The sequence below is a fragment of the Cygnus atratus genome, chromosome 4 (genome assembly GCF_013377495.2).
Source record: "Cygnus atratus isolate AKBS03 ecotype Queensland, Australia chromosome 4, CAtr_DNAZoo_HiC_assembly, whole genome shotgun sequence".
Taxonomy (NCBI): Eukaryota; Metazoa; Chordata; class Aves; order Anseriformes; family Anatidae; genus Cygnus; species Cygnus atratus.
In genome coordinates, this window is record NC_066365.1 from 43779381 (window position 1) to 43805774 (window position 26394).

Here is a 26394-nt window from a genome sequence, read left to right on the forward strand (position 1 = left end):
AAGAGTGAAGGCAGGCTACATCTTCAAATACATATTTTCTGATCTTGTGAATGTGCAATAAACCCATCTACATTACAGTACTTGTAAAATTTCCATCTTTCTATCCCTGTTATTATAGGGAAGAAAACACCCTTTCCCACCTCCTCCTACGGCTAAAAGGGCACCTAAATTGTTTGATATTCTTAATCTTTTTCTTAATCTTTTTTTAAAGCATTTTCGTTTTTTTTGTTTGTTTGTTTGTTTGTTTGTTCTTCCAGAAGAGAAATATGCAATGCAAGTGCTATTATATTTTTGAAGTCAGTTCATCCTGCTCACCCTCATACTGGATCGACGCAACTTTTTTCGCACATCTCGGCGGATATCGTTCACAGCCACTGATTCCAGTTGCTGATAGCGCTGAATTTCTTGATTTATGGTTCCTTCACTTGCACCTAATTTTCTGGAGAAAAATTATGGGAGGGTTATCTTAGAAATATGTAGCACTATGTTCACCATTTCAAAATCTGTGTTGCAATGATGTTCTGCTTTCCCTGGAAAATATCCCATTTTCTCATTTTTTTCAGTACTTTCATCAGTGCCAAATACAGCTCTAGAAAGATTTATCCTTGTTTCATCACACAACTTTTTGTCAGGTACATTTTGTCCTTGAAGAGGACTTTTTGATTTTAATGTTTTGGTCTCCGAATCAATTAGCAATGTAGACAGAGGACGTAGAACAAAGCAGCATGCACAGAGACCACAAACAACAGTTCTAACATTATGCTAACTAAGGTGTAGAATAAGAATGGCTATGCAACTCTCTTATTTCAAAAAGCACTAGCTGTAACACTAGATTTAAGAACTTCGTATATACTTTCTATCATGTGACAGTTGTTTAATTACGCCCAAACATGATGGGCAAATCTGAGACTCCTCAGCAGAATGAAGAAAAGTCCTTCTGTTGTAACAGTCCAAAGTCCTGTCACATCTATGACAGCCTTCTACAGCAGACTACATTCTGAAGAAAAACAAAACGCACACCACTGAATAATTTAGAAAACTGTGAAGTTTCTGCTATTCTCAAAGAATCACACTTTCTTGTAGCTCTTGTACACTGAGAAGACAGAGAGACAAAACATAACTTTGATTCTTGAACTCACATTAGAAGAAACATTTAAACTAAAATCCAAAGTTCAGATATGAGTGCTCTCTGGTGGATGCTAACAACTCTTTTATTCCAAGTACAAAAAGTGAACATCTCCACTTTATTATTTAGCACAATCACCACGCTCTATATTCCCACCCCAGACAGATAAATAAGTCTTAGCCTGTCTTAGATGACAAAAAAAAAAAAAGCCCAAACCATGACTGAAAAATACTAACATTCACAGATAAAGAAATTTTACATAATTCATTCATTGGGGTTTTTATTAAGTACAGCATACGTGATTTAATTTTAAAATATCACGTACACTATACAAAGAGTTGATTATAATGTTTCTTCTTCCAGTGAAGAAGACTAAGCTTATTACAGTTACAAAGCAACACACTTTGTTAAAGCAGTCACAATAATAAGTCAAGGAGTAACTACAACTTTGGATCAGCAGGAAACTGACCATAATCATAGCTGTAATGGAGAACCAGAAAGAATATAGACTAATTTGACACTTGGGAAAGAACTTGAGAAATTTGATAGAGTACTTGCATATATAATTTTTTGTTACAGAATCAGAAAGGACATTTTGTATTTATTAAATAAAGAAGGGAAGAAAAAAAGCAATTCACACTTGAAAATCAGAGCGCTGCAAGATACATGATAAGGAAAGAAAAGAAAAAAAGTCAGCTACTGTTTGTTATTCCCAAACTTTGTGTGAGTTAAAGCAAAATCCAACTTACTTCAAGTCATCAATAACTTTAGCTTGCTCATTGAGTTCTCTAATATCAACTAAACGTTTCACAAATTTTCTTCCTCGCTGTTCTCCAGTTTGGATAGTAGAAGTTCCCTGCCGTCGGTGATCAACAATTTCCTATTTAAAATGAAGATTTAGTTAATGCCCTCATCAAAAATCGGACATGAATATGATTCAACTGTGAATTTCACACCTTAAAATTTGGACTAGTGCATGCAAAAGAATCATTTCAACTCAAAAGGCAGCTGATTGGAATTCTTCCAGTGATCCAAACCCCATCATTCAGTTAGACACACTGTAACTACTACATACATGTCCCCATGAGCAGGATCTGCCTGCTTTCATATGTGATCTGCTAGACTGAAGAGAATCACACTTCGCTGACCCCCACAGATATTCTACAGGAACAGAGTATCGATGGTTTGGGGGGCTCAAACCCAGCAGGTGATTTACAATCCGCTGCCCAAATGTTAGCTTGCGTGCATCTCCATATAATGAACCTCCACCTGATTTCTAAACAACAAACAGGAACATTAGTGTTCTGGGATGTTTTCAACATTGGCAGGCAAGAGACATTTAAGACAGCCATTAAAGAACACCTGTTAAAATAGCTTAATGTGAAACCAAAAAAACAAGGTTAGCAGCATATTGAGTAGAAGTACCAAAAAAAGTTTTCCTAATTTGCTTATGTTAATAATTTACTATCAAAAAGAACTATCTATAGTCACAGCTTTTCCAGTTCAGGTTCCTGAAGTTACGTGTTATACTTCCATGTTTCCAAATCCAAATTTATATATAACAACAGCAGAAATACATTCTGTGACTTCTTGCCTTTGAAGTATGGTGTTAGAAAGATAACACTTTTTTTTTTTTTTTAGAACACAAGTTATATGAGCCATAGAGACTACCATGTTATGCTCAAAAAACTCAAGACTAAGACCTTTCCATATAACTGAAATCTTTGTCAAGACTTCTTCAATCAATAGGACTTATTTTGGTTGATTCACTTACTGCATGTATAGTAGGTGACATAGTGTCAACTTCATCCTCATCTGACAGATCAGCTATGTTCACAGAGTTGAGGTCAGCAATATCATCAATATCTTCTTCTCCTGTCAGTGTTGTGAGGGTGTTGCCTAAAGCATTCAGTCTTTTTCCAATGTTTGGATCCATATGAACATCGATACCACACATCTTCCATAACACATTCAGTGTCCAGGTTCCAGCACTACTACTTTCTGTAATTATTTAAAATATATATGTAATGCTTAACCAGTTTATCCTCTTAAAAGAAAACAAAATGAAAACAAACAAACAAAAAAAATCCCCCGCAGTGAGTTTTGTATTAGTTAGACAATACAGCATTTGTCAGTTATGAAGCTCTGTCTTTTCTGCCCACTTGGGAATAACTTTGATGAAAAAATAATCTACAGCTGAAACGCACGTTTTAACTACTTCATAGATACTAAGTTAATATTTCTTAAATATATATATATAAATATATATATATTATATATACACTCAGTAGAACTCAGAGTGCAGAACAGGATTTCTAGCAGCCGGAAGCCTAAAGGACGTCCATCTGCATGAAAAAACAGTCACTTTTTCCTTTCTTTTTAAACCACTTTAAGTCCTTTAACAGTGATGCTTGAAGATGTTATAATATACATATAATGTGTCTGTCAAATACCATGATACCACATCTTCCCCGGATTTTTCTAATGAGTGCCACCATGAGTGAGTGTCATCCCAAGCAAAACTATGGGGATAGGAGACATCGCAGGTTCAACATCTGGGTAGACAGATGAGAACCATCAAGCAGCAGATAATGATGACTAAGACAGACAGTGCCAAGTATTTTTCAAGACTTTGAAGAATGTCAGAACTCAGCAGGACAGGGAGTTTGGGAAGACCAGGAGCTATCTCTGGGAGAACACCACTGCTGTTATAAAGGACTATCCTCCAACCGATGGGCAAAGTCACACACACTGTGTTTCCCTAGAGGTAAAAATCTAAAGCCAGTGTTACTGACTGGACTTAAAACCTGGAATAGCAGAGCAGTTCTACAAAAGAAAACAAGATACTAAGGACAAAAAAAAAACCACAAAAAACAAAAGCACCAATTAAATTACAACACGGTTATTGAAGGATTTAATTTTCATGATTTATGAAAGCTTTATTTATACAGGAATTTAATTATTTTAAAAGTGTATTACCTGCTGCAGCTTGCCCTGTTGTCCTAGAACATACTTCATATGTACCATCTGGTACAACACCTATATACAAAGCACATATACTGGTTAGGCAGAGTCAAAGTTGCTTTAGATCAGCCTTTCAAAATCCCCCCTCAAGTCCCTCTGCAACTTAAGTGTAGTTGGTATTGGATTGGAGTTTTAGTTTTAATTCCCACTGAATGACTTCATTCTTATTTGGTAAAGTGAATTTATGTGGTTACATCCAAGTTTATATCAACTTGAAATTCTATATAAATGTTTGAAACTTCAGTGTGATGTAAATTAAGATCTGTATTAGAACACTAAAAACTTATTTGGACCTTATGACATTACATAAAAGCTACCTCTTACATAAAAGTACCTCTTCCAACATCTCAGACAAAACTAAAAAATCAACACTTGTGGAAGACATACAGTAACAAATCTCTTAATAAAGGAAAGCAACATATTTTAACAGTAATATAACCTTTTAGACTTGTATTATTTTGCTTTCAACAGGCCAAAGTCTTTTCTTTACATTTATGGGGAAAAATCAGCAGTTTAAAAGGCACAGCAAGGGGTAAAAAAGGGGATTTACATCTGAAATACTACTGCGCAGTATGAAATCAGAGCCACTTACATGCATTCATGACTAGATCTCCTCTTATTTCTGGTTTCCAGTCATCCCAACTTGTCTCAAAGCCATCAGCAAAGCGGATACAGAAGTTTTTAAAGTGACCTTTGCTAACTAAGGACTCTGAGGAGCAGGCAGTGATTAATGTGCTTTCAATAGTCAGGACTAAAGCAGAGCCAGTGTCAAGATCTGCAGTGTGGTTAGACTGGAAAAAGAAAATCCGAGAGAATTGACTGAAGATTGCAAAGTTAAAGTGATGTCATATATACATTCAATAATGTTTATCTTTCCCACTTAGAAAACCAATCCTGTTCTCATATCTTCTTGTACTTTTTCCTTCTCTATTTTTCCTTCTTCCTCTGCAGAAAGTTTCAAAAGCATCACATCTATCCAAACAATATCTTGAATTGCTGCTTTCTAGTAAACACAATTACCTGAGGTGTGTTTGTGATTGGCAGGCAAATTCCTAAGTCATTGACAGTCAGCTGAAGAAATAGTGTCCCAAAAGCCTGCGCAGAGGTTTGCTGGATTCCAGGCAGCATATCTACTACTTCTTTTGTGGCCATATGAATATCTTTATGCAAAGCCATTCTCTGCTCATTCCAGTTGTCATATGCAGCTTTGTAATTCAGCCAAAACAGCACAGCTTTACAAAGAAAACAGAAATGCTTAAATGAAATGAAAACATAACAGAAAAATGCACATTCGCTAAAAAAATCTTCTTTTTTTCAATTTTAAGACTGTAGATGTGCAACAATGGACACGAGTGCATATACAAACACATGCACACACTGAGGATGTACTGAAGAGGCTCATGTTGCAAAGGACAAGACTAACACTAAATACAGAAAACAATGCTGTTCTCATATATAGAAAATACTTACAGAAGTAACCTCCTCCAAACCACCCGAGAACTAATCACTCAGCAAATGAAATTTTTGACATTAGCAATTATTGATCTGTTGGCATGCAGTAGATCTCCTCAATTTCTCAGCTAGTTTATTTTACCAAACATTTTGGTTTGGCTTGAAATAAACTAAATCATCAATAATCAAGCCTCTTTGCAAAAAAATGTAGCTTGCTCAATATGAAAACAGATTTGTAGCAATTGTCTCTTCCATACCTCTATCAAAGGCCACAGGCTGAGCAAAAACAATTGGTCTGTTCAAAGTAATAAGGACAGCTTCTCTATCTGATGAGCCACTGATTTCTTCTCGGAGAGCATTTCTTAATCCAATTCTTGTCTTAAAATATGCAACTTGATGAAAATCTGAGCCAGCTTCTTCATATACCTTAGAACATTCAAAAATGGGAAGGGGGAACGGTTTGTGACAGAGAGGAGGAAAAATAAATTACTTTATTTGACAAAATATAAGATTATAACAAGAAGTAAAAAACTCTTCTTTCCCCTTTTTCTTTTCTATCCAAACCTCCTTTGAAGAAATTCAGTTTCCTCCTATTAGATTCTAATCAGTGTTATTCTTCTTATTTATCATAAAATGTTAACTAAAGTAACTATATATCCATATCCTTTATGGAGACAGTACATTTATAGATGCTAAGACTTGTTGTTTTTTTTTCTAGGCATCACAAAATATTTTTGTATCATAGAGTCGGCGATTAGAGGTGCAAGTGGGTTTAAAAATGAAAAAGCTAAAACTGTCAGACTATGACAGACAAACTAGGCCAGAATGTAGGTCTAGCAAACCTTGGATCTTATCCAACCTTATTACTTCATGCATGTACCCTAACAATGATAACAATATCAATGAAAATTTTGAATTTGACTCTATAGCAAGGCCATTACTGCTACAAAGAACTAGTAAATTTTAAGACTATTAACAGTATGGAACAAAATTCCACAGTTGACTCCTTACTACTTTGATGCCTGTAGCTGAAAATTTTCTATTTCTTCTGAAAAGCTATCTTCAGCCACTTCTTGACTCAAGTGAGAAGATTTATTTTAAACTATTTAAAAAAACAAGAGTATATTCAGGAAGCATTTCTATAATTGTGCACTGCAGAATGCTTAAGTTTCTATCAAACAAACAAAAAAAAATGACAAAACAAGAAAGCCCTCCACAGTTTATACTTACTCCATAGCCTGATCAGAAAAAAGGAAAAAAAAAAAAAACAAAACACAACAGCAGTTTAGGACAGCCTCTTGGCTTGGTTCTGTATTTTTAGGATCACGCTCTATTGGGTCTGAACACCACGTGGAAGGAAGGATGTTGAGCACTAACCTGATGTTTAACAATCTGTCCTAGTGCCAGATTTAAATCGACCTGGCATTTCCCAAACAGTTTGAGGTAGCTGCTACTTCCAGGCATTGCTTTGGTTTGTAGTCTGTTTGAGAGTTCAAGTTCTATCAATCCAGTTTCAAATCTCACAGCTCGCATTGAGGGAGTTGTAGCTGTCACTTGAATTCCCTAATGAATAAGGAAGACAGTTGTTAGGATGTGGTTCAGAGACAGAAAGAGAAGGGGGTAATAAAAACAAAAAACTCTTTTCATTGCACAGCCAAAAAAAAGAGGGCATAATGATTTTTTCTAATTCATTTTTTATGCAATGCCACTAAGCTATCTTAAAAGATTATAGGGACCAAACTTAGAGTTAGATCTTTTTCTTCATGCAGATACTCTTGATGCAATTAGCTGTCACGTAGAAACCAAACTATTCAGCCATTAGTAGCATCTAGAACCACAGTTCTGCCATTACAGGATTACCTTAAACTGTAGGCTCAATGAGTAAAGAAGAATTTTTGGTTTTTCTCCATCAGTTGTGCCATCATGTTCATTCCAAAGAGGTATTGGCTGCTCCCCTCCTATACACATCAAATATTCACATTCAGAGTTCTAACACAGAAAGCACTTTAAGACATGTAGATATAAAAAAAGGTGACGTTGAATTCAGCCTCCTTTCAAACAGTAATTTGCTAAAGATTTCTAAAAACAAATACAGGTTGAAGACAGAAGATGAGATGTACACAGGTGCAGATTCACCTCATTAAATGTAGCTAACAGCCACCTACTACAAATGGTCGATTGTATTAAAATCAACACTACCCTACGTCTTATAGCAGGAACTACTGTGTTCATTAACTAGATTTGCATCTGTGCAACTCCATCTTATGTAGTATGCAATCAGTATTATACTGCAACAGAAACCGTATTTAGAAAATCCACTTCAGTATATTACACTAATTGGGAAGCTCCAGCCATGTAAATTACTCTGTTACAAGCTGGAAGAACAAAAGCTGTTTTTTCCCCCACATCGTTCTGCATTCTGCATCCAGACCCTGGGTCTGGATTGCTGGCACCCAACCACGTTCCTGCTGAATTACCACAGTACAGAAGGTAGCAGTCACATTTCAAACAACATCAGGCTGCTATTCCCAATACAAATTTGTAGTCTGAAAAAGCAAAGAACCAGCAAATGGTAATAAATCCCTCACATAAAAACAGAGAAGAGACTAAACACTAGAGACTGAGGAATCATGTAAACTAAATCTAATATGCCTTTCCTAAAATACCACTTCATTCTCCTCTATATAAAGTGTTCTAATAGAATAATGGCAGCTGTTAAAGGTTTATTCTTCCCCCAAGTGTTCTCTTAGTATGCAACTCTGACATTTTGCTTGAAACAAACATCTGGCTGGGCAAAATTAGTTTCGTTCTACCATTCAGAGATTCTGACATGTTCCTTTTTCTCCACTGCATCTTTTAACCCCCCGAGCGTATGTCATCTTGACTCGCAGATTTCATTTATGTATATTTGTGTGTGTGAATATGCATACACATACAAACCTGTACATCAGTGTGTATACACACACACCTTTCATTTAGTCACCACTTTCTAGATTACCTTTCCTCATGATGTTTCGAACTATTAATGAATCTTTCCACTAAAAAGCAGCTATACTTCTATAATAGTTTTTTAAGATAACTAAAAAAACTATTAAAATTCAACTATTTGAAATTCCACCCCATTTCTACTGTTCTTTATTTCTTTGCTTTTCTGTTCACCTCCCCACCTATTGTGTAATATCCACAGTAAATTTCATTCATGTATTTTTTAAACTACCAAAGGATAACTAGTTTGTAAAACAAAGCTTCCAGTCCTTACATTTCCCTTCAGGGTAATCCCATATCAGTTTAAAAACAACAACAACAACAACAAACAACCACACTATTTTATATTTTTCTTCCTGTCTTTGGGGTGACAGAACTTTTTTGCTGAAGTGAAATACCCCTGCATGGCATGAGATTTTTGGTTCTCTTTCAGTTTTGGAGGGTTTTGAATTCTCTTTCAGATTTCAGACAGATGAAGTCTCTAACACTAACAGCTGGAAGCGCTTGGACCTATTTTTAAATGCTGTGCAAATTCTGATTCAGCCTACATAAAAAACCCTCCACCAGATCACGTAAGAAAATAAACGCTTTGTAACTTTGGCTGTCTACTCAAACAGCTGAACACAAATATTTCCATTTGATACTGAAAAAGAGACAGCATCAAGTGATTTTGCAACTGTTCTCTCCTTTGGTTTCTATGATAATGCTTGTTTCTTCTGAAACATTTTTGGAAAAGATGAAATAAAACAGCCATTTCTGCAGTATACAGCATGACTGACAAATCAACCTAATGAATAGCCAAGTGTCTTTTTCATACAATACTGAAACATTCTCTAATAATAATTAAAAAAAAAAACCAAAGAGCTAGGAATAGGGAGATGCTGGAAAAATACCAATATTACTATTGGTATTTACCATTTTCCCCACACACAGCTGTTTTCCTTAAAATAATATGCTGAAATTATTTTACATAATGCAGTAGATTATGACCTTTGTTTTGCAGGGGAGCAAAGTGAATACAGAACATAATCATGTCTGTCAAAAGCAGACAGAGAGGCTTGTGTCCAGAATAACAAGTTACCAGGTTTCCCAATAAAACATCCTGACTCTGAAATAGATACAAAAACTTCCAGAGCCTCTGTTTTTACTTCAAACTCAGGCTCTACTGCTTCCTTCTGTTCAGTGCTAGATGCAAAGTAATGGTGCCTGTGAAATAAAGAGCTTATCTAGATAACTATATAACGTTGCCATCAAACAAGGGTTAAGAATTTTATTGAAAAGTTGGTTTGAAGTGTTTCTGCTTACCTGAAACCTTCTGTATGACTTCATTTACCTCCTTCATGAACACTTTTTGCACAAATACTAAATGATTTAAGAGATCAGTTGTGAGATTATGTTCAAAGGAACCAACCTACAGAAATAAAAGCAAAACAAAACTTTAAAACAGTTATCATAGCTATGTTTTCTTTCTTTTTTTTTTTTTTTTTTTAAACTTTCAGGTATATATATTTTCAATCCCAATCATAACATTATTGGCATTTAAAAAAAAAAAAGTTTTGTCTTGCAATTTTTCTGCTGTGAACACCACAGGAGAAAACTGAGGGACATACGCTATTATACAAAAAAGTTTATTCTCCTGCTTAAGTTTAGCTTAAACACCAAAATGCAGGAGCTCATTAAGGTTCAGAAAAGTATGCAAAATTCTACTTAATTTCAGATAGTAAATCAGAACAAATATAGAAGTGAGCTGTCCACCTCTAGAAGTCTATTTTTCTAATTATTACAGATGAACAAGATTACTGATATCTACAATGGTAAACTTAATGTGTCCAATCCAATCTTAAAGAATATTCCTAAGGAACTAGAGTCTTCCTGAGACTGTTTAAGTTTTTCATTAGATATTTTGTTAAATAAAATCAAAACATAGATATTTTATAAAATTACTTGGGCTTGGCTTTTGCCTTTGCTAAGCAGTGCCTCCCTGCTTAGATTTACACACTGAACAAATTCAGTGATCTGTGGGTATTTCTTCAGCCAGGAAATAACCCAAATGGGTTGAACAAAGAGCAGCACCCATAATCTTCTCCCATAAGGATGCAAACATCAGAAATCTCTCTCACAAACATGCTAAACAATTTTTTTGACTGAAGAAATACAGAAAAGCGCCACTCTTCCCCACCAGATCAGCTTCTTTTAAGCAGCAAGATTTTTCTCTGTGAAAAGTATCTGTGCATATTGGTATGCAAATAGAACTTGTGTCTAACACTGTGTACAAACAGAAAATTTTAGATCATTCACTGAGGGTGTATATATCTGCTCCTTTTTATCTATGCAGCTACCTAAGCATAAAGAAATAAACCAATTCAAATACAAATCTTTAAGTATCTTTTGTACAGTGTATGACAATTATCTGAAATAGAAGCATAAGCTACCAGTTTAGAAGTTTTATTTGAATCATCAGCGTACTATGCTTTTATTCAACCTGACTGATGAGAAATATTCATTCCAAAAATAAAAACAAAAAAATGTTACTAAATAAATTTTTCTTATTTATTTGCACAAAGTAATATATTCAAAATCCTCCAAATATAGCGTTCTTGACTGTTTAATATGTTGGTTGCTCATCAGACTAAGAACTCAAAGTTCTATTTCTATTTCATGCAATAGCAAATGTTATATTTGGATCAACCCGTAAACCCAAGAGTTTTAGAGAAGGCAGATAATTAAAATAAGGTGAAGTTGCACAGACAGAAATACAACAGAATGGAAATAACTTAACAAAGCTGTCTACTCTTTTGAACACCTACCTCAGCCACACAACGTAAGTAGTTCCCTTGTAGATAATAGCCCTGTTTAGCAGGTAGTTCATCTATGCTCCATATTTGGTCTGAGTAAGTATCATGTTCTTCCATGATATATTTGCCTGACATAGTGACAGGAGGAAGGTTAAGACTTGCTGAAGGAGGAATGGTTGACATATCAGTGGCAGAGACTTTTGAAGTGAAGCGCAATCTGTGACTTGGAAGCTCAAAATTAAATCTTGTCTGGGCACCTGTAAAAGGAAAACAGGGGAAAACATATGAACTGGCAAAAGAATTTTAATTATTTTAAATTTAAGAACACTTTTGGGATAATAAAAATCTGAAGGTGTTATTAAAGGGCACATATCTCTACAGCTATACATATCCACCCACAAGATTCTGGGTTCTCTTAGTTTTTAAAGAAAATGAAGACTTGACTATACTTTGACAGAAAAGTGAGTCTAACTCATCTGTACTGAGGCTCTGTAAGAGTATTCTTGACTAGCCTTACCAATCAGAATTTAGTTAATCAAGCATCATAAACTGATTTTAACAGAGGGAGAAAGCTATGTATATGAATGCATACATTTCTTAATCTGATCTTGTATTCTGCCTTCAACAATCATGTATTAAAGCAGGGTAAGTTCTCTCTATGGCCCCACTTGATTGAAGTACAGATTAAAAAAGCCAACAGCAACAGAGTCAAACCTATCAAAATGACTCAATGGAAATATCCAGTCCTCTTGGATTCTTTTTTCAAGACCAAATGAAAAGCCATAACGTTTCTAAAGTGTCAGAGAGCTGTTACCTGTCATTCCGTGACTCCTCATTCTTCCCATCTTATATTCCGCCTTTAAAGAGGGCAAGAGTGCTGCTCCAATAGCTATACCATCTATCATGGCACTGAATTTAAGAACTATAGGCTTCTTTTCTAAGCCTTCTGGCAGCTGTGGGAATTCATTTGTTTCAACAGGTGTTTGATTAATACTCGTTGGAGTCTTTTCAGAGGGCAAAGGAGTTGCAACGTCTTCTTTTGTAGGCTGGGGACTAGATACCAAGACAAAGATCAGAAAACACTTCATTATTCTAGCCTGACTCCCCCACATATGCTCCAAGTAGCACAACGCAGTTGGTGGTCTTCAGAATGCCAGGCCAACATCACTTACGCAGTTGATGGTTGCCTGATGAGATCTGAAATCTGCTTGGAGAGCTGGTGAGAACTGCGCACCATCATGCTGTGCAGCGTGGCGGGGTGCTGAGGAATGTTGATGCTGATGGCTCCAACCTTGACCACAGCAGCGTTGTTTGTTTTCAGCCCCCTCTGGGCACTATACAGGGCCTGGGATTTGGCAATGCTGCATTTCACTACAGTTCTAACAGAAACGGAAATAGGACTTACTTGCACACCCTTTAAAACAGTTACAGCTTTATGTTAAAATGGGTTTTTAAGAGTTATTTGAATACTTAGAAATTCAGCTGATTGTTTATAAGCTACATACACATTACTTTTTCTTCCATTTTACACACACAGATGCACTACATGCCACAGACAACTAAATTATAAGAGAACTACAAGGCATGCATTGCAAAAATACCTGTTAAACTGTTATTCTGGCATAACAAAAGACCAGTGGAATTTATGCACACTAGGCACAGACACAGACAAATTTTCACATACAGAAACAAGAGCCTTGCATCTCTATTCCTCTTCAGGGATATACCCAACTCATCCTTTGGGTAAGATGACTTAGTAAAATCTGACTTCAGCATCCAAAACGGTCAATGGAAAAAATACTCACTTAGCAATGTGATATACATAGTAAGCGATAAATGGCTTAACAAATTAATCCTGATGTTTAATAGACTTCATATTTTGGAATAGTATGAGTCAAAACTTGATTTTAATGTTATTTGAACGAGGATTTGGTCCACAATGATTACGTAAGATAGAAATTCAACTGTACAAAGCTGCCAGTTGTTGACTGCAGAATGAAGTTTTGGCATTATCAGATTTCACTAAACTCCTATTAAAAACAACACAAGGGGTAACACATTGTTTCTCATTTCAGGTTAATTACTGGAGGGCTGCCCAATGGGAATATATTATGTAGCCAGCAGAGAGAAAAACAGCCTCAGAGAGAGAGAGACACAGTTTTGGAGATGCAGAACGTTAGCTAAAATGACCAAAAAATAGCCTCTGTAAGATTGCACCATTCAACTAAAGTTTCTCAAATACCAACTTAATGGACATAACCAAAGTAATTTTTGCATCATGATTTAAGCTGTTATGTAGACAGTTCGGTTTCATGCTGAAAGCTACATTATTCTATGAATTCTACTCCCTAAGTAATGTTTCCTCTTTGAAGCCCTAGCAAAGGGCCAATTACTGCATGTTAAACATTGGCTAGCCCAAAGCATCCCTGGTGTGGAAATACGGAAAAAGCCATCCTCCCTCTGTACTGACAACAAAGAAGTCCACAGCACTATTGGGCAACCACAGGCCTATCAACAGCGGATTAATTTACTGAAGATCTAGAAACATGTTCAGATTTTCACATCTAAGTGCAGATATGAATTAAAATTTCACGGTGGAAGGTCAAGTAGAAATTATTTCGATTTTTTTTTAAGAATTAACATAAATACGAAGGAGGAATGAAATCTTAATTCACAAGTATTTTCAGAAAAAAATAAAATTACCTAAATATATACTGAAGAAAAGGGAAGGCTTATTTTATTCCACCTCTTTAAAAGAAAAAATTGCATCTCTGTTGATGTTTCCGTATTTCCTGCACAAATCATCTCCTCCTGTTAAGCTTCTGATTGAACTATTGTAGCAAATCAAGAATACGTATTTTTTCTAATCAATAATGCAAAATAGTACCAGATTAACAGTTGAAGTATTTAGGGTTTGATGGACAACTTTCAACTCATGGGAAGCTGCAAGATCTTTTCCTGATGCATACTGGATAGACAGTGTAGTCTTAACTGTGCTTTGCTTAAAAGTTAAAAGCAAATATAATTGGAGTTAAAGGCTGTACTGAGTTTATAATCAAATCTGAAGGTATGAATTCATGCCACTTTGAGCATTTCCTTAATTTAAAAAAAAGAAAACAAAAAAAAAACTCACACCAATACAGCTGTCATGGAAGAATCAGATTGAAAAGAATTTCCTCAGTCTGGACTTCCCAAGTATTCAGCAAAATTAACTGTGCTTCTCTGCTTAGATATTGGCTTATTTCATGTAACTAATGAATTTCACTGTACAGTCTACCCAAAGCTTACTTCCATGACAGAACAGAATGCAGACCTGGGTGGCTGTGTATTTATTCCGAACGAGCACTGCACATTACTTATCTGTAGTTTGCTTACATATGGTGATACACCTATAACAGACCTCGTTGAATATCATTATAAAAAATAACATTTAAGTTACAGACAAGGAACACATTCAGAAGTAATCCTATGTTCTTACATCAATTCCATAAACGACAACTCTCTGGGTTAACCCGTGACCAAAGGCTTTGTCCCACTACAGAACTGGCTACAAGGCCTCCACTCAGCCTAACCCATGTTAGGGAACTATAAGAAGAGGGCTTCTAGTTTGTCCGATGTACCAATTCCCACCTTGACCACTACTCCAGTGAGACCCTCCTCTGAGCTTAGCATCAGGAAGGAAGAAAGCAACTAGAGAGAAAACACTGCATTTTTTCCTGAGGAAAAAAAAAAAAAAAAAAAAGACACCTGCATTCACACATAGGGAACTGGGGGACATGAAAAGGTTCACCTTCATTTGCAGTAGATGCACAGGCACGATTTTAAGGAAAACGTTTTGTTAGCACAGCCTAGTCAGCATAGCTGGTAGCTTAACCCAGCACTGAGGTATGTAAAGACAAAAGAAGTGGTCCTGATCAAATCACAATCAGTATTATCACTCCAAGCACAGCAGTTTCTTACCAAATTAAAAATAAATCTAACCTCTCTGGTCCTCCACATTTATCAGCATTGTTTCGCCTCATTAAAATAAGCACAGAAGCACATCTAAAGAACTGAACAGTCAGTGAAGCCGTTCTAGTGTTACAGTAGTGACAGCACAGTGTTATAATGTCTGCCCCTAAAGCTAGATTGTTAAATGAAAACTTAAAAGTTGGGGTTTTTTTGGACAGATATTTGCAGACTACATGAAAAGCTTATCTAGCTACTATTAGATGTTAATCTAAAATGTATTCAAGCAACATCTGCCTAGACAATCACACACACTGGGAATGCAGCCATTAGCTACACAACACAGGTAATTGCAAGACTATTAAACATTATAATATGACATACAGAAATTCTTGTTTGGCTGTGCTTGTAGGAGATGTAGGAAAATCCTCCAGTCTAGAGATGAAGATTGAAGAGAAAGCAAGAAAAACAAAAACAAAGCAAATAAAGAATAAACATTCATGCAAAATTAGTCAGTTAATTATTTGTAACCCACAATATGACACTTTCAAAGTTAACAAGTTGAAGGTTTGGTGTTTGTTAATTTTTGTCGTTGTTAAAGATTTAATCATTATTTTCCCCCTTTTCTACCACTCCTATATAGAAGTTCAGTAAGATTACAGCATAAAACAGACCTGAAGAACCCCAGCCATCTTCAGAAACACTACATGGCTGTCAGATTAGAACTTGTAATTATCCTTCTGAAACACATTTATCAGGCACAATTTATCTGGGGGTATTAGTAAAATTCTGTACTATTTAACTTATTTATAATATCTTCTAAACTAAGCAGGAATAAATAAAAGAAAAAAGAAAAAAAGAGAAAGAGTCATGTTATTTAGCCCCTTTTCAACAACATTATTAATATCCTAAAACCAGATCACATACTGAGGGTTACCCAACTAACATTCAAATTGTGTGAGGGTGTTCTATGTTACAAAGATTTGTGGTTTAACTGTTGTTTTGCAACTCAAAGAATTCAGCTAGAAACGAAGAAAAATAAATGCACACCTTTTTTAAGTCTGTGTACCTGGCAAAACAAAAACAGCAATGTGGATGCTGAGCAAGTCATTCGAGATGTTCATGCACAAAAAGTGATTTTTCTTTTCTTTCTCCGATTATGTTATTTACATAAAGGGTGGAGAATGAATATTAGAATGGTAAAAATAACAAAAGAATCATGCAACATGGGAGTTCAAAAAGATACCTGTTTGAGTAACAATACGGATCTTAAATAGGGTAAAACAGTGTCATTAGGTTAAATATTGCCTATAAAATCTTGTTTTGTTTAGACAAACCTACAAGCTTCCAAAACAATTAGAAGCATAACAGAAACAGTAAATACCAAAGTTTCTATGTGTACATCACATGGAATAAAATTGGTGCAGTAAGATCTGACTGTATGATCATTTATATAAAAAGACCCGTTCCCTACATTTTTTCCAGTCATGTCACCCATTTACACTGTGAACCTACAATCCTACAACTTACTAATACCTTTCACTAGAAATAAAAAGGAACAGGAGTGTTCCCGTTTATAGAATTACAAGTAAAACTTCTGTGATTGGGCACCCTAGACTGAAACCTACCAATGTCCTCTAGGCCACAATCCTCAGCTCACTCAGAGATACGCCTTTCATAGAAAAGCTTCCTGCCAACAGACACACGCCATTAGCTTCAGGAGGCAAACTCAGGCCAAGCTCTGCAACAGCTGCATGATTGTCAGACTCTGTAACTTAACAGATTCTATCTAGAAACATTTCTTCAAGGCTTTCTCCACAGTAAGCTACACAGCTTTACGGTCACACAACTGATACCACTTCTAAGCATTGCTACTTGAGTTATTTTAAAATCATCAGGCTTCATACTTACTGAATATTTGGGGTGATTCCCTCCAGCAGGACAATATTGACACCTCCTATGTGAGCAGTGGCACATGTCTCAGTCATCTTTTGATGCAGTACATCTTTAAAAAAAAAGATATTTAACAGTACTTGATTCAGTATAATACCTCCAGGTATGCCTACTGCTTTCAAAAATACAGTAGCAACAAAGTAATTCAAAAATTAGAGTCTTGGTAATCACATTATGCTATATCAAATTTAAACTCTGGCCAGAAGAAAGCTTTTGAAAACAAAAGGAGTAACTTCATCTTCCGAAAGAATTTTCTTCACTAGTCATTTTCTGAAAATCCTGCATCCTTTTAATTTTCTCAGCATCTTAGCAATAGTTTTTAAAAAGAACATACTGACTGTTATACTATCGACACCCAGACAGAATGTACATCTGTTTACAAATAAAACATTACAAATACATATACAGGTATGCACAGGCACACGTACAAGGTAAAGCTGCTACTGAATTTACCTACAGAGTACATCTTACTTCATTTATCTCACCTTTCATTTTTTCTTTCAGGGTGAAACTGCCGTGGATTCTCTTCAGCTCTGACTCCATTGTGAGACCCCCAATATCCGCCTCCAGGTGGGTTCGATTTACCATGCCAATGCCAAAGACTATGAGGGTCACGTGCTGTGGCTCCGAAGTCACCAGGCTGCGCTTCCTCTGCGCCTCTCTGCCATTATCCTGCTCGTTTTCAAACACAACTCTACAAGCAGGTTCAGTTGGGCTTCGAACACCTACAAAAACACAAATCAGTAATTTAAGGATATTTTAGAAGAAATCCTTAACATATCTGATTTACTTTTGTGTTTGAAACCAAAGACCATACATCTTGCACATAAAGGGAACTCTTTAGGCAAATCATTTATTCCTTTCTAATAATGTTGGCAAGTGAACCAAATCCAAGACACAATGGGGACAATAATAAATGAATAAATGATGTGGCTCCTTTATTATTCATAGACATTCTTATGCACTTTATTTACACATTCATATTTATGCCATTTTATTGTTATACAGCTCTGACAGTTTTCAACTGCCCTGTTTGTGTTTTTTGTTTTGTTTTGTTTGCTTGTTGTTGTTTTGTTCTTGTGTTTTTTGTTGTGTGTTTTTTTTTGAGGGGGGAGGGGGGTGTGGAGTCTTTAATTAGATTTCCTTGACCTTTTTGGATCATGTCAGAGCCCAAAGGTGGTTGTTATAATTTAGTTTGGATGAGCAAGTTTTCCTTTTCAACACTCAGAATAAAAACAATAAGAAAAGTTACATTTTCTGCAGGTATCATATTTGTGGGTATGGTATTCTGTACAAGAATGATATTCCTGTCTTTAACAAACTCCCATTTCAATATGATACACTTACAAGACTATCAAGGGACCGAATTTAAAATCAGTTGATTAACACTTACTTGACTAAGTCTGAGATTGAAAGAATCAAAGCATAATATACAGCTGGGAAAATACTTTGTCTTTGTACACCATCTTGGTGAGTTAACTACAAGATCCTCAGTCCCACCCCCTGCTCCTTTGTTCAAAGTTCGATGAGGTAGACAATTTTCAAAAACCCCTTCTGGTCATGCTGTAAAAGAATAGACTTCTGTAAACTCACGCACTCTAAATTATTTGGATTCGTGAACTGGTTTACCTGTTGGTCCGAAAGTTTCCGAAGACTTCTCTAAAATTCCGGTTGGATCAGAAATGAGTGAATAGAAGTTCAACAGTTTATACATATTTTGCCAACACTCTGCAGAAGGTTCACTCTGTTCTGACACAGTAATAGAGTCAGAGTCATCCATATGAATAGTCACGTGGTCAACTACATCTTTTGAACCTTTCCTGGACACTTTAGAAGTTCTTCTTTCTGACCTGCCCAGGGAATTCTTGTTTCGAGATTCTTTTTTATTGTTCTCATTGTTTGTTCGTTTGCTCTTGGTGTTGTTCACCCTGTTACCTCCATTAAGACTTCCTCGAGAGCTTCGGCTAAAATCAGAGGAGCGGAAGTCTCTATGTTTGCGGGTTTTAAAAGCAGGTGTTGGAGAAGCTGATCCAGCTGTGTATCTGCTAAGCTTGATGTCCGTCTGTGTGGCTTTGATATCATCAATCATTGTACTGAACTGATGAATGAGACGAACCAGTGCCATATCCACGTGCTGGCTTATGGACTGGCAAGAAATTGTAAAGTTACAGTGAAAAGTATTGTAATAGCGTTTATTCAAGTCGTGAAAAGAAAGGGCATTGGTGGAGTTATGAGGCGTGCACATGGATTTCTCCATTACAACAGCACTAATACTGAAAGTTTCCAACATTAAAGCTGGTTTGAATTCAAGAGGAGGAAGGTTGACAGCTCCTTGCCTAGGAAAGAGAAGGTAAAAGTTACACTTTGTTTCTCTTCATGGCTAGCATGGAGTCAAATACTTTTTACATGATGGTACATCTGATTTACCAAATCCAAAGTTTCACTTCCCTTAGAGTATTACATTCTTAACACAGTTTAAATATTGAAAATGAACTTTCATACTTCCACACTGTGTGTTACTAACACAATAATCATTTAGTTCTATGAAAACTTAGTTTGGCATGCAATTTTTCTATCATAACATTAAGTTATGATAGAAACTTATAACCCAAAACACTCAAGGGGAAGAAAAAAAGAAAAATGACTCAGCATTTACACTCAAAATAACAATCTCGTTATAGGATTAATCACAAAATAGCACTTCATAGCCTTTCAAATTTCTCCCGCTGTTATTCCCACCTGCACCCCCTTCCCCACCCCAGTCTCCCATTTACAAAAGTAGGTGAGATTCAAAGACTTGAAATTTCCAAACCACTACACAGGAAGATAAAAAAGAAAATATTTTAACAGAAGAGAAAACAGGTAAGATCAGAAGAAAAAAGAAAAAACCTGCTCCTTATTCTCTGGAAGTGCTTTAGAACTCCATTTGACTTCTACTTCACAATGAAAGCCCTTATTCGTCTTCTTTAACCAATACATGTATTTTCAAATACATGACATACCTTCGAGCTCGCTTGCTTTTTCTTTCCTTTGCTGTATCTGAATCAACAATATCTGCTCTTAAGCAGTCCAAAGTTCCTGAGAAAGAAAGGTACTCTCCAAAGTACATTCTGTAGCAGAGTGGCATTGCATCCTGAGACTGAATTCCTGTGTAACTTAGAAGAGGTTTGAAGACAACCTACAAAAACAAAATCCACCAATTTATTTCTCACTGTCTAGATTATTCCTTTATTCCCGTTTCCCCGCTCCATCATTTGTTGATCTATAATATTTACAGTAAATTAGCTATGTAATATGGAAAAAAGTAAGATATTATTACACTGGTGTAAAACAACAAACAAGGAAAAAAATGAAGTTTTATGCACTTTTTGAGTACAAAGATTGACTACACAGCAAGCTAACACTGAGCGCTTAGCTTTAGGAGTAAGCTTTCTGCAGTACAGTTGGATGTTCCCCCCAGTAAAAAGTACACTGGCGAACTACGCTGTTCTCATAAATGCTCTAAACATTCTTTGAAGTTATTAAATCATGTTCCATTATTCACCATTAACAAAATTTGCTAAAGAAACCTCAGAGGTTTCTTGAACCTATCCATCTTTGCATAGGAATGCATAAGATAAACACATACAAAACCAGGATAACACTCATCATTTTAGGATTTTAATAAATAATAACTAGTTTTCTCTTATAGAACTCCAAAATACATCTGTAAACCACCCCTACCTGTGCATCTGCTAGCTGGACAGCAGGAAACCCCTGGTTACCCTCTTCTACACCTGCAATGTCATCCTGACTGGTGCTGTGCTGTGAGTGTGTGCCATCCAGGGTGTTCTGGTCACTAGACAAAACGGTGTTGAAGTCTGAAGCAGAGGGTATTGTAGGAAGATTTGGTGCAACACCTAAAAAATAAATGCCCATGGAACACTAACACCACAGCAATTTTCAAAACCACCAACTCTATAATGAAAACTCAAAGTTAATTAATGCAGACACACATGCTATACACACAGGACATCAGACTCCTGATCTGGTCCATAACCTCACAAAAATGGCATTCAAGGTATCAAGTCTGATATTGTTCAAAACTCATATTTGAAAAGCAGAGATTTTTCCTCCTTCCCACGGCCTCTTGTCTGTATTGCACTCTACAGGGTATTTAATACATGTGTTTGAGCTGCAACAAAAAACTAATTTGCCTGTACCATCAAAAAAAAGCAACGATCAACCACAGTTACAGGTAATTACTTCTAGCTTTCAATGTGCTATGTCTGTTTTTTATTAGGACCAACGCAAGACCCGCTAATTAGATCTTTATAGATTAGTCTTTAGAAAACATACTCTGCAATACTGAATTATTTGTGCCTTGAGTCTGGATTGGACTGGCCTGCATGAGACAGAGCTGCTCTGCCAGTGTATGTCCAGGCTGAATCTTCAGAACTCCAGTTTACAGCACTTATCAGAGAGCCACGGCTACACGTGTTCACAGAAGAATGATCTGGATAGATCTGTGTCTGAGTAAGAATCATTAAGTCTAATTTCAGGAGTGTAAGCTTGTGAACAAACTATGACAATCTCAGCATGAAAAAAATATTCCTTTCTCTGAAAGCAAAATTGAAAGCTATACTTCTACCCTGTGATTCTTTTTGCAGAAAAGCACATTACAGTTTTCAGAAGGGCCACACTGGTTGAGCAATAAGTCAAGCACAAAGATGTTTTGTGGAATCAGACTATTTGTTCAATATTGAAAACAAACAAGAAGTGGTCGAAAGACTGTTAATCAAAGAAAAATTCAAATTTAGTGTTGCAGAGAATAAAAATTGACATGTTTGAAAATTATAAACGGCAGGCATACAATAATAATAAATAAGCTGCAACAAGTTGTTACACATCTTTCTCCAGTACACTTAAGTGCTTCAGTAGTGTATCTCTCCTTTTCTCCATTCCTTTAAACCTGATGACTATTTCCCATCCCTGAAGATTAGGGAATAACACTACTCTCAACATAGCCAAAAAATGTTTATACTCTGCTTCAAAACTGAACTGAGAAAAATCAAGGATTCCAACATTCAAAATCTTCATTGCAAAAACATCATATGCAAATTACAGATGAGAACTAACTAACAAAATGCAAGGAACCTTGCAACTAAGGATGATTGTACAGCTTACCTTTTCACAGCTACACATGGTCTTGGCAATAACATTTACAGATGTAAGGAAAAGAATTTTTTTTGCAGTGAGGGTGAGAGAAATGAAAAAAAATGTTTTAATGACTTTTTTCCATTTTTTGGTTTGCTGAGAAGTCCCACAAGTAGTATTTATGTCTATTAAACTTAAGCCACTTGCTCTATTACTTTCAGAAAAAGTAGTAATAAACACAGGAACAGCCAACCCAGAGTCATATCTTAAATCCAGCTGTTAACAACTATACCTGTTGGAAGACTGTTGTGTCCAGATTTGGTGGCTGGACTTTCCTGTACTACGCTTCCTCTGTTGCCCACGGCATTTGACATCCAGTTATAGAAACTCACGGAAGATGGTTCAGACAGCAAAGGATGTTCAGATAACATATCTGTGGCCACCATGTTTCCTATACAAACAAATCAGAAGCTTTAGCATTTGTTGAATCAAAGTCAGCAAAAGCAGAAACACAGCACAATTTTACTGAGAATACACATCTACTATTAAAACGGTAAGGCTAGCCCTCAAGTTTTATTCCAATGAATTATGGGTCAGGAAGAACCCTTACAAACTATATATGCTACCACAGAACTTCCACCGTGACACTAATAGATGTTGCACTACAAATGTCATTGCATTTGTTCATTTCTACCATAATTAGGCCAAAGAACTCATTAAGAAACCAAAATACCTTTCTTTCTCTGTATTTTATCCCCTGATACAAAAAGAAAGAGGTTTTAGAGAAAATGCAACATCTAACTTACCCATTTGTCTTTATATAAATAGTAACAGTGCATGGTGAACAGTAACACAGAATGTAAAAATTTCAATACATGCATTTCAAATTTCTACAAAGCACATTTGTTTGAAGAACCATTATTAAAAATAAGCAAATTACTGTTATATACAAACTAACTTACTGGAACATTCATTTTGGTCCACTTTTTGACCTACTTACAATGTCAAAAACCACCTAATAAATACAGATTGATCACTTAATTTCCTTATTAATTCAGAAAGACTTACTTATGTAATTATGTATCTACATATATGCCCTCAGAAACTAACAAAGCTGTGTAAAAGGAAAACATTTTAGTTCATTAGCTGTCATATTTTTTCCTAACCTGCTGTGCTTGGTGTTTGCTTATATGTAACTATATGGTGCAGTGATCTGTAGAAAATATAGTACCTTTTCTACTTAAATCCTTAAAGTTAGCCCTCTCTTGCCCTCCCTCCCACAATTTCAGCTACATCATACCTGTTCTTGTTAAAGAACTACTTTTAACTGCAGTTGTACTTCTTTGAGGAGTTCCTTCCAAAAGATTATGCAAGCTAGGAAAGCTTCCAGTAAGATAGCTGAGCAGACTCTCTTTTCTTGGACTTTCCTTGACTGCCATGCCAGAACGGCCAACATGCACTGGTGAATCCGTAGCTGTGTCTCCACTAGTGTAACTTAAGGAATGATATGGATGTATACCCTTGTAGACAAAACAAAGAAACTAATGAAGTATTGTGTAAACTGTAAAAATGGAAGTGAAATTTGTTCTGAATATAAGATTGGAACACAGTAACTACAAAGTCTCATTCCCAGAAAGTTTAGTCATGTAGCATTTCACTTGGGGCAGGTTATATGCCATACAACTATTGTGTATAAAGGTGCTAGCAAAATTATTTTAAAACTTGAAAATTAAAGTGCAAAAACAGTTTAAAAAGCCACGACATGTAACAAGTGAAATTGCAGATGTGTAGAATTCATCTAAGACAAATCTCCAGAAGAAACAATACCAACCACTGACTATAAACCTCATTTGGATTTAATCTTTGTTTGAATCCCTTGCATCCCTAGTATAATGTAAGTGCAGCCTCCAGGAAAAGCAAAGAATGGAAGCTGGTGACTTCTGGCACAAGAAGGCTCATGCTCCACCTAAAGGCATACAACTCCAAAAAGGATCTCTGCCCTCACAGTTGAAGAGGAGCCAGATGTGCAAAGCATCTGGGCTACTTAACCCTAAACCATGCAAGACCATCAGAAGGAAGCAGTGAGCGGTATCAGTGGATGGCTCCCTGCTGCAGAGGACAGAGGCACACATCCGCTGAGCTGACTTATCTAGAGAGGTTTGCTGTTTGGGGGGTGCTCTGCAAGACAACAAATGGCTAAAAAGAAAATCCACAAACTTTCTGTTCAGAAACTAGAAATAAAAATAAAATATTGCAGCTTTCTGAACATCTTGTGGAAAAAGAAAAAAAAATGATTTTACTACAAATTATTGAAGTGCTTTGTCAATTATATTTTGTGTAATGAGAGTTTAAAATTTCACTTCTGCTCCCATAGATTAAAAGCCGGAAAGCCAGTAAAGTTAATACACATCCTTAGATGATGCACATTTATGTTGTTTTTAAGTGGACTCTGAAGGTAACTGGCAAGAAAACCAATAAAAAACAGATGCAGAATATATATTAACTAATCAAACATTGCTTTTATGGGATAAGGAGCACACAAACATTGCTTTTATGGGATAAGGAGCACACCCTCCATGTATTAGTTATGCTATAAGCTTACCTTTATTTTCAGAACGGAATCACTGTGAGTGTGAGTCTTGGATAACTTCCTCATGATCTCAGCACCAGTTACAGGCCCAGAAGAGCCACCAGCAGGTGGAGGACGATTAGCTGTTCCTTCCAAGAGCATTGTATGCTCACTGACAGTAGCTGGAACCAAGCAAACGACTTTTCCTCATTTGGATATATTATAAGGAACCAAGATTGTCTATTATTAGACACATTTATTTACAAGCAGTCATGAACTTCCAGGTTCTGACACACAACTATCTAGGGAATTCAAGGGAATTAAGACACATAAGAAAACCTCAAACACCGGCTTAGTGGAATTTGTTTGATAATACAAGTACAAATCTTTTTGTCCTTCAAACGCCATACAACTGTTGCTCTGTGCTACAGATCCAAAATAAACTTGCTATACTGTAGGTGAGCTCATTTGCACACAAAACTCCTGCGTATCTCTCTCTTTGCAACTAATCCCTTCCTAAGAGTTCTCACAGGGGGCAGCATCCACTACAGGATTGCTTTTAACCTATCCTCATGCTGAGCCCAGTCAAATCTCACACCTGCAAAAATAAACAGGTACACTTATTACTACATACTACTGTTATTCTCTATCTTTTCATAGCTGGGGGAATAAAATTTTGGTTCAAGAAGACAAAGATGCTTCTGTTACCTCAAATTTCAATACAGGGGAGCCCATACCTTTTTTGTTATTTTAGAAGAGCTGCCCGGAGAACACAGACAATTAAAATACCAAAATGTAATTTTCCATAATGAAACAAATTTCACTTTTTTGCCACTTCTGGCATGGCTGATCATTTTTTGAATTGTGGCATTTCCAAGTACCATCAAGTACTTCTACAATTAAGTCTACACAAGAAGGCAAAATTGCCACATACAATGTGGCAAGAAATTCCTTCATACAGTATAATTAAAAAGCTTCAAACAAGTACATCTTCACTGTTGTTGTCTTTAAGCTCATGGCTGCTGCTGGACTCTTAACCAAAAGCAGATTCTTCTCCTGATTTTAACTATTTTTTCATCAATGTTACGTAACTCATATTTGAGAAAAGAAAAACAAATACTGTATTTCTGAGAACAGTAACACTGCTCATAGATGCTAAAAACACAAAATAAGTCAGCCAACTCAAGACAGCTAAAAAGAGCATTCTAGCAACATATATTTGTGCCCTTCCTTTTTTGTGGTTCTTATTTAAGTCAGCTCTATATCAAATAGAGAGCTGTATCAGTAGATTTTGTTACACTGGCAACGTGTAAGTTGGCAACAAAATATACCACAGACAAAGTAGTAAAAATGGGAAAAAAATAGGATTTATGAGAATATGTCTTCACAAAGGTAAGAAGGTAAAT

The 26394-nt window shown here is 36.0% G+C and overlaps 1 protein-coding gene across 1 annotated transcript in view; it reads right to left on the reverse strand.

Annotated features, from left to right (window-relative positions):
• The window catches only part of BLTP1 (bridge-like lipid transfer protein family member 1), a 115903-nt gene that overhangs the window by 28091 nt on the left and 61418 nt on the right, over positions 1–26394 (reverse strand). The window contains exons 41-63 of the mRNA XM_050710664.1: positions 25022–25170; positions 23720–23939; positions 22712–22870; positions 21007–21182; positions 20286–20461; positions 18913–19619; positions 17769–18008; positions 17242–17335; positions 15715–15765; positions 12555–12761; positions 12197–12435; positions 11395–11639; positions 9893–9998; positions 7463–7560; positions 6980–7165; positions 5860–6028; positions 5171–5382; positions 4743–4941; positions 4106–4165; positions 2901–3127; positions 2202–2402; positions 1876–2006; positions 316–439 (exon numbers count right to left, since the gene is read on the reverse strand). Coding sequence (XP_050566621.1) covers positions 316–439; positions 1876–2006; positions 2202–2402; positions 2901–3127; positions 4106–4165; positions 4743–4941; positions 5171–5382; positions 5860–6028; positions 6980–7165; positions 7463–7560; positions 9893–9998; positions 11395–11639; positions 12197–12435; positions 12555–12761; positions 15715–15765; positions 17242–17335; positions 17769–18008; positions 18913–19619; positions 20286–20461; positions 21007–21182; positions 22712–22870; positions 23720–23939; positions 25022–25170 — 4376 coding nt within the window. The remainder of the gene's footprint in view (positions 1–315; positions 440–1875; positions 2007–2201; positions 2403–2900; positions 3128–4105; positions 4166–4742; positions 4942–5170; positions 5383–5859; positions 6029–6979; positions 7166–7462; positions 7561–9892; positions 9999–11394; positions 11640–12196; positions 12436–12554; positions 12762–15714; positions 15766–17241; positions 17336–17768; positions 18009–18912; positions 19620–20285; positions 20462–21006; positions 21183–22711; positions 22871–23719; positions 23940–25021; positions 25171–26394) is intronic.